Below are 9679 nucleotides of genomic sequence, written 5' to 3' on the forward strand. Positions count from 1 at the left end.
TAGAACAAGCCGAAAGCAGACAAGACAGAATCACATATTCAAAAACATTCAGGTATCTTTAACAAGAAAGGGAAACCTAACGAGAAAAGTATGTTTAGGCCTCTTTCATTAACAAATAGAAAATGAATTTGTAATGAATGAAAACATATACTAAGAAGATCCCTGCACAAACAGTCTAAGTGTTAGTGCTACACAAGCTTCTGAAACTAAAAAGGACTCAAGCTGATTGATTTCTGATTGACAAAAATTATGCCACTTCTGCTGTTTCTTTCTACGTAAAGGCCAGCTTAGTCTACCTCAGGGTTGACAGGAATGCCGAAATCCTGGTCCCTTCAACAACAATTTTTATAAAAATGAGATTCTAGAATATTTCTAATACTTCCATTTTTCAGATTTGAAAAGTTACTCTTTACTAAATAGTTTAGAAAGAGGCACTACATTTAAATGTTTGGAATATCATATTACAACATTAGCACAGTATATTAAACGCAATATAAAATCAGGCTCAAGAAAGATAAAATTCTGAAACTTTTTCACAGGTTTACATTTCATTCTCCTGGCCAATAGGAAGTAGATTGACCAAAACAGGGCTCGCAATAAATTCCAAAAAATGTTAATTGCTGATCAAGGGACCATCAGCAGAAGCTAAATGGCGGAAGTTGGATGTTTAAGAACACTTCTGAGATAACCAACAATTAATGGTAGCAGGACAATTTTATGAAAGCATTAGCTATTGCATTGAACTACATTCAAAGTTATTAATTCCTCATGTACATGAGCTTCATCTGAGAAAATAAATGTCATTTCCAATCTATTTTTATCTCTCAGGTTGCTGTTTCCCGGTACTAAACACAAAGGAGTTTTACTGTGTTGTAAGTAATTTTGTGGAATCCTCTGAAGTTCTTTACCTTCAGCATCCAGCGCCCTCACCATCAGTTCCAGGGGTGAGTCGTCTACATAGAGCTCCCGGGCCCGAGATATAATTTCAATGCTGTTTATCACATCAACCTTAACATCACAGCGCAGCTCATGGTCGGTCACTACAATGAACCCAAACACTGAGAATTTAATTCAACGGGTCATGAATCTATTAAATGGCTCAAACACTCAGAAGCTTATTCTAAATAGTATGAAAAAGAAAGGCAAAAAAAAAAAAAAGAAAGGCTGTAACAGTTGCTTTCAACCTGTGGAAGAAAACAGCATAATAACAAAATGCAAGAACTTCTGTTTATAATAAGAAACACTAGACCACTGGCTCCCAAACACTGGTCTAGAATGATGTTTTCATTCATCCATGGAAAAATGAGAAAAATAATTTTAAAATAGAGAGTAACTAAACTTATCCACTTTAATGGAATATACTTTATTCTTTTTTTTCTGTTTTTAAAAATTTATTGGGGTGACAATTGTTAGTAAAATTACATAGATTTCAGGTGTACAATTCTGTAATACATCATCTATAAATCCCATTGTGTGTTCACCACCCAGAGTCAGTTCTCCTTCCATCACCATATATTTGATCCCCCTTACCCTCATCTCCCACCCCCCACCCTCTATATTTTATGCTTACATTCTATCTTTTGAAGTGTTAAAATGTTTTTCCTTTTATGAAATTATGGTAATAGAGTTTTACAAATGTATTTATGAAAGTAAAATGATAGCAACCATATGTCAGTCCTGCCAAAAAATTTTTATTTTTTCAATTATTTTTCCCTCTGGACCATGAGATTTAAAAGCCTGGGAACCATGTATTAGACCCAACTAGAGTTCTAGTCAATAAAGCCATAACAAAATTCATACACACAAACTGAAATGGTACAGAATGAGGATGAAATAAAAATTGTTTTGTACTGTCTTTTAACAATACTCTCTCCCTCCCTCCCTATCACGTTTACCATGTATTAGAGAACTACATAGCCACCCAATTCTGCTGTTGTAATTATACATTTTCAGTTGTAGCTTCACCTTCAAGAAACAAAAAGCAAATTAACTACCACCGTAATACCCAAAATTACTAATGGACATCAGGGGTAAACTCTGTCCCTAGCTGTGAATCTGCGTTTATGGAATTTTTAAATTGAAGGAGCGTGTTTATTAGATAATGCAGGTAAATGCCCCTCAAAAAAGGCTAAGGAGCATCAAAATATGCTACTGCAGTGAAAGCTGTACTTACTTTCACAAGAAACATAAAAACGGAATCAATTATCCTGAAATCACTTGAGATTTATACTAGGGTTCACCAAATAAGAAAATATAGATTATAGATGATAAGTGCCAGGTTTCACACTGTCAGAGAAAGAAGTTACCCTGTGATGCAGGATTAGAACCAAAGAAATCAGTACTAGCTCACATTTATTTTAATACATATGTAGACAGATACTGAAATAAATACCAACATGTGTGTCTATGTGGGGTAGTATACATACGTGTATTTCCTAGCCCTGCTGAGAGGTCAGTGACACTCCAGTAGTGACAGGCACACTGCCATCCTCACCTTGGTTTGTAAACATAGTTCTCTAACAAAAAGAACCAGGACTCCTGGAGGAAATGGCTGGGCAGGGAAAACACAAGATGTGTCTGGCTCATCTTGCAGTGATAAAAACGAAGAAAGCACTAAAATGAATGAATGAATGAGTTAATTAGTGAATTAAAACGAGGGCAAATCCAAAGGACACAGGGGCCAACATGAAAGAGCACCCAACTGCCAAGGCTGGAAAAAGTGGAGTTAACAAAATAAATTATGATTGTATTGGATTATAAACCAAAAGCAAAACTAACATCCATTCATGTATAATGAATGAATACATAATTGAGAAGTTATCTGTAAGATGTAAGGTATCTTCCTTACAGAAGAATGCTATTTAACAAGTATGGAAGGAATGAGGGAAAAAGAAAATCACCATTAAAACACCACAGTAGTAATTTCTACAGGCAAGGTTCATGAAGAAATGTTAAAATCAGTGGGTGAAACTTTAAAGAGAAACAGGATATATCAAAGTGTTTCCCCAAATATATATTAATTACTGTGGTGGTTTTAACTATGCCCACAAATTCTTTGACACTCCTCCCTGCAGGAGCTGAAGCTTAATTTCTCTTCCTTTGAATGTGGACTGGAAGTGGTGATCATTTTTAGTGACTAGCACGTGGACAGAGAAAAATGGTGACTTCACAGTGAAACTCGACAGACGCAACCCTAACCAAGGGATCAAGGTTAACATCAGCAGTGATCAATCGTGTGGATATCATGGCAGCCACGAAACAATGCAATGAGAAGGGCTTTTCACTTCTATGAGCTTCTTCCTAAAAATCTAGTCAAGAGAAAACAGTCTAATCAAGAGAAAACATCAGACAAACCCAAACTGAGAGACATGCTACAAAATACCTGACCAACACTCTTTAAAGTGTCAGGGTCATGAAAGACAAAGAAAAACAGAAACTGTCACAGATCAGAGGAGACAAAGGAACCGTGACAACTTAGCTTAGTAATGTGGTATCTTGGATTGGCTCCTAGAAGAAAGAGGGACTTGGGTGGGACATCAGGGGAAACTGGGTGAAGGGTATACAGGAACTCTTTGTACTATCTTTGCACCTCTTCTGTAAATCTAAAATTATTTTAAAATAAAATGTTTAACAACTTAAATTAATATTCTAATGAATTAATATTCAACTGAAGAATAGAACCTGACGTTAAAAGAATTGAAGACCAAAATATGAGAGGCGTATGAACCTCTCATAGGATCAGCTGGTAGAATATACTATTAGGAAGTGTTGCATGGGTGGCAAAGGAAGGAAAAAGGGTGAGCTTAGATAATAAACACTAAAGAATTAGGCATTCGGGAATCTAGCACTGATTAAATGGGGAGTTAAATCCCTTTCTTTTGTGGAGAAATATATAGGGCAATGGCAGAACAGAAACAGCTATGACCTTACATAACACATGCATGAAAAGCTCTGTGCACCAGCGCTGACCCACCTGAAAACTTCAATAGCAGAAAGCGTTTCAACACAGGATCACTGACCACAAAGAAAAAAAAATTACCTGGGAGATTTATAAGTAAATTGAGAGTGATTAGGCAAAATACCAAACACTTGACTTACCTGTGTTTTTTTTTTTTTACTTACCTGCTTTTAAAGAAATACATAACTCTATTAAATAATATAATATTCTTATGTATATGTCTATTCCTTCGGGTATACTTCTGGTCCATACAAAAGTGAGGTAACAAAGAAAGAAAATAGACAGGAGGAGAGTTGATCCAGGAAGATGAATAAGGAAGAACAAAAATAGGAGAAAGAAGCAGGGATTGAGAGACCCAAACGAATGCAGAGCCAAAAACAACAAAAAAGAGGGAGCAGAAAGGACAAATGTTTCCTGCGGCCCTGATTCTCATATCTATCCTAGTTCCCAAATCAACTCCCTTGCTAATACAATTATAATCCACTGCAGCAACTAATCCATCAGTGTTTATTAAACCACACGCTGAGCACAGTGCAGAAAGTACCGATCATCCCATTTCACTCTCCCCAAAAGAAACATCCAATTGTCCAAAGCCATTCTTCATCCTCGATGTGAGCTTTTCCACCTACAATTATCTCCAATATTCCTCTACCGTCCTGTACGTAAGGTTGAAAGTCTAGATTTCACACTGCAAAAAGGCATATTCATATATTCATAGACTACCTCTGGAAGGATACAGAGAAGTGGTTGCCTCTTGGAGAAATGAAACTGGAGAAAGATTTACTTTTCAGTCTATAAGCTTCTATATTGTTCGCAGGTTTTACCAAAGGGCGGTAACGCCTAGTCAACACCAAACAAAACCAAACAAAACTAACAAAAATAAAATCCAAAGAAACCCAGCACTCTTACCAGATAGAGTACACCCACCTCAAGTCTCTCACCTCTATCCATCATCTCTGTCACAGCCACTGATTTTCTTTACTACACTATCACCACAAACAAACACAATTCTAAGTACCTAAATACCACTGGGGTGCTTCAACATTTTTACCTTTATAGACGCCTTATAGTTACTAGGCAATTCCATAAACATTTGTCAAATGAATGGACAATTTCTCTCAGGTGGGCACTTCCCTTTCAAACTGTCCCCTCCCTCCCTGCCCCCACCCCACTCCCATGCCAGAGTACCTGTTCCCAATCAGGTGAAAAACGCACCTGGTAGGACAGACTGGCATTGACCATTGGGAGAGTCCATCATCTATGTACACAATTGTATTAAGAGCAAAACTGGGAAGGTTGATTTAAAAGATACTTAACTCCGGAATATTTACAAGTCAGATGAAATTAGGCTGACAGCGCGATTTGACATTTTTCCTAGCAATTGTGTGAATTAATCGTTGGATATCAGAATGAATTCATGTACTTGAGTAACTACATTGAAAATAGCACATGGAATGGACCAAAGCAACGCTTCTTTTCCGGCCTTGGTATTCATTTCTATCCATTGCAGCTGCCTGCATGACGTGGTCCTCAAAGAATCTCATGTTTGAGAAGCTTATACCATATTTCATTGATTCTAAGACACTCATTTTTTTGACATTTTACCATCCTGAAATTGGGATTTTATGACTGATGACATCTTATAATTGCTGTCGGCCAGGAAGGAATCATGACATAGTTGTGAGAACATGAAAAGGGCCAGCATCAAAACTTGTAGAATGGGTATTAGCAGTTGGAAGAAAACCTGGTGCACAACAGTGAAACACTTTTTTTTTTTTATCTCCTAGGAACCAAATGGTTAAGTAGACAGGGTGGGAAAGGTGGTGTTAGGATCCTTTCCAAAGCTGGAGACAAAAACAGATCAGCTCTATATAACTGCAAAGCCATTTGCAATTAAGAGTCCAATACTTACAGCTTTCAGGCGTTTTTGTTTTTAATTGATTCTTTTAAGAAATGCTGCATCACAAACAGTCTTGGTGGCACAGAGGAAGATAGTGTGGGAATAAACACAGACGTTGATGATTCCGAGGCAAAAAGTGATTCAGATAAAGCAGAAATGTTAAGGTAGTTTCAGGAACATCTTAACCAGTTTGTCTTATTTATACTTTCCTTTTTATTAGGCACGAGAGTGATGCAGAATAAAAATAAACATCTAATTAAGTCAAAGACTTCAATAGGTGTACAGTAAAAATTCTAAATGAAGAAAAACATAATTTGTCACATAAAATAACAGTGGTACATAAAAAATAGCTTTACAATAGATGGCATCTTTAATCATGTGAAATATGGTACACCAAACATCTTGACCTTCTTCTCTTTAATAACAGTATAGGTATATCATTTACCAAAATATGTAAAAGCCATACAGATATTTCTGCCCCATAAATATGGCAATGAAGTGCCAGAAACTCAGAGACACAAAGAGCTCTGCTTTGGTTTTGGCTACAAATAGCATTTCTAAAACAGACCAGGGTAGTTCTTCCCAGACATTAGTGGGTATGAGAGTCACCCAGAGAGCTTGTTTTGGGCCCACCCAAGATTCAGAACTAAGGTTGGGCCTGAAAATTTACATTTCTAACAAGCTCCCAAGCAATGCTGATGATACATATTCACAGACCACACTGTGGGAAGTACTGCTCTTTGTGCTGCCTTTTGCCTCACTCCAGACCAATCTCAGACCTCAACACCGTAGCTAGTTCTGATAAATATTTCCTTCCTTTCTTCCTCGATTCAAACAACTAGAGTTTCCACTCTGTATTAGGCACCATGCCAGGTGCTAGATATACCCTCTCAAAAAAAAAAAAAAAAAAAAAAAAAGCCACAGCATAGGATGTCACAATTATTTTACTGTTACATAATGTGTTTTCTCTCAACATACCTATCTCTCGAGCAAGAATAACACTGCTGAGGCGTATAGGTTGGGTAGATTCAGTAATAAGCACAGCCTTTTGGGAACATAAGGTGCCGTTTTCGTACAAAGGCTCAACAGTTACTGCATCACGATGGCTGGAGTGCCTGCGGAAAAAAGTGCTTAAGAGTATGAAATGAGAATAAGTGAGTTAAATTAACTTTTGGTGGAACAGATTCTTTCAGTTTGTTCATGTTACATACTACCAGGTGTATTTAGATGACTTTAATAGAAACATTACTTAGAGCCACTCGATTTAAGTGGGAGAGACTGATCAGATGGAATCTTTCCCCAATGATTCCATGAGCAAAGTTACAGGAGTATTACACTCCTCCCTCAATATTTAAAATTAGATTGTTACATTCTTCCCTCAGTGTGTAAAAATAGGATGGAAGTTGTGTTTCCAATAATGGAAAATGTGGCTTTCTCATACCGAGAAATGAATTTCCTTTAATCCTAGAAATTGGGCTGCTGATATCTAAGATGGAAACGTTGTCAAAATTATGAGGTGTGAGTCCAATTTAAAAAAAAAAAATCACTAATATTTTTGAATGGATGAATGGAATGGCTTTCCATGCTAGAAAGATTCCTTGCGTCACCTTCTCAGTCAGGAAATAACATCACACTGGGTCATCTCACAAGCGTGAATCCCTTATACTTCCTCATAAAATGGGACGTGACCTTCTTCCACTCTGAACAAACCTTAGTGCTTCTCTTAGGAGATGGTGCAGGATAATCTACTCCATGTAGGATGAACCCTGGGATAGCTTGGAGCCCACTTCAATTAGGTTTGCTCACACCTTAGGTAACCACGCAAACTACTGTTGGGTCCTCTCCCACCAGAAAATCGTGTCTTTCCATTCTCAGTGAGAAAGTCATGCCCCAGAGAGGAGTCATGCCCTTGTCCTCACACTGCCAGAGGGCACCTTCATTTAGGCGGAAACATCTCCTCCGTTAGGCAGACCTCATCTCCACCCAACATTAATCTTCTCCTATTACAAGAAGTTTATCCTTCATGGTCTCTGAGCCTCGTATGAGTTCCCTCGTATGTAAAATGGGAGTAAGAGTACTTATTTCACAAGACTGCAAAAATTGTGAGTTGATACATGCAAAGTGTTTAGTTAAGTACACAACAGTTAGTTGGGTTTTGAGATCCCATCACAGCAAAAATCCCCACCTTACTTAGTGGGGACCTTCACACCCGAGCCTCTCTGCTCCTAAATATATTTCCTCTGACCTTGAGAACCCCTCGTTGTTTACATTGAAAGTTCCCCACCTTGGGGAGCCCCAGCACCTGCGGCCTCCAACACACGGCTTCCCTGGGCCCCGATAGCTGCTTCCCAGTGACCACCGTTCCCATCGCACACACACACACACACACACGCACACAATGACCAGGCCAGGGTCCCATCGTGGCCACCCCTCATGAGGCCCCCACATCACCCGACGCCCTCCCACAGGGACAGCCCCATCGGGAAGGTCTGGCCACGCCACTCCCAACACCCCACCCGCCTCCCTGCAGAGAAGGCCCCTCCGCACCGAGGACCACGCAGCATTCCCGTGGCGTCTTACGCTGGGTGAGCCCCTCCCATCCTTACTGGGCGGGGTGGGGGCGCCCACCCTTGTGACGCCCACCCCTCACCAGGTGTAGCAGCCCCGCTGCGCCTCCAGCAGGAAGGGCACCCGGCCCGGCTCCCGGCTGAAGGGTAGCAACACCTGGGGCACGTTAAGCTTGTTGGCCACGGTCCCCAGCAAACCCAGAAGCGGCAACAGGAGGCGGTGGACAGGTAGACACAACAACAGCCGTGAGCCTCGGGGCGTTGGGGCTCCAGAGCCAGTCATGGCGACTGCGGGGTTCAGGTTCCCGCTCAACCACGGCCACGCCCTCAGCCCCTATGTCAGCCAATCCGCGAGCGGAACGTCAGCAGGAGGCGGGGCCTCGTCCTGGCTCGGAATTGTGGGAATTTCATGCGATGCCCCAGCAAGCCAACATTACGGCAATTTTAGGCACAAACCCAGCCACCCACTTACATATTGGATGGCAGATCTTTTTAATAGTAAGAAACAAGCAGGCAAAAAAAACAAAACTAAATTCTCCCAGTTTCATTTCTCCTGTTGCCTACCTTATTTGGCAGCTGGTCGCACCCCGCCAAAAATCTTTTTTGCAGTAATTTCCATTCAGCATGGGTCCATGCCTACAAACGGAAAAATTTTCCAGTCTCGAGTATAAACAACTGGACGTTGTAAAGGGAGCTGTCATTTTTACTACGATGTCAGATTCACGTCCAGCCTCAAGGACAGAGTGCAGGAAATGCCAGGCATTGGTGTCTCAAAGGCAGCTTTGAAAGCTATCCTCACACAGCCCGTCTCTAAGCAAATACTGAGTGCACTTTTTGTTAAATTAACTTGTTTTCTCCAAGTATCCAACAGAATATTACCTCAAAGGCTGTCTCGGGGCAGTATACTAAAACCACACACATATAGAATATATCAGTATCACATATTGTTGAAGTTGTTTAAGGAGCACAGAGCCTAATAAAACTTTGGTTTATACGAATACGGTTGTAAAAAATGTACAGCTCACCCTAAAGATGCCAGTGTTAAATTAAGTAACGTATAAAGGGGCTGGCCCATGAGTATTCTTTCTAATCTTTACATTTATGTGATAAAACATGATTTCTTCATTTTACAGATGATGCAACGAAATGGTTTTATATCGGGACACACACTAGAAATATCTCAGTGCCGAGTTTTGGACCCAGTTTTTTTGATCTGCTTCCAAAGCTCTACATTAAATCTTTCTGCTGCCACCC

The 9679-nt window shown here is 39.9% G+C and overlaps 1 protein-coding gene across 1 annotated transcript in view; it reads right to left on the bottom strand.

Moving 5' to 3' along the window:
• The window catches only part of NUP210L (nucleoporin 210 like), a 56314-nt gene extending 46690 nt beyond the window's left edge, over positions 1 to 9624 (bottom strand). The window contains exons 1-3 of the mRNA XM_019713312.3: positions 8509 to 9624; positions 6837 to 6973; positions 909 to 1040 (exon numbers count right to left, since the gene is read on the bottom strand). Coding sequence (XP_019568871.3) covers positions 909 to 1040; positions 6837 to 6973; positions 8509 to 8708 — 469 coding nt within the window. The 5' untranslated portion in view covers positions 8709 to 9624. The remainder of the gene's footprint in view (positions 1 to 908; positions 1041 to 6836; positions 6974 to 8508) is intronic.
• Between the last annotated feature and the right edge of the window lie 55 nt (positions 9625 to 9679).

The sequence above is a fragment of the Rhinolophus sinicus genome, chromosome 7 (genome assembly GCF_057876585.1).
Source record: "Rhinolophus sinicus isolate RSI-liver-muscle chromosome 7, RSI-T2T, whole genome shotgun sequence".
In the NCBI taxonomy this organism is placed as follows: domain Eukaryota; kingdom Metazoa; phylum Chordata; class Mammalia; order Chiroptera; family Rhinolophidae; genus Rhinolophus; species Rhinolophus sinicus.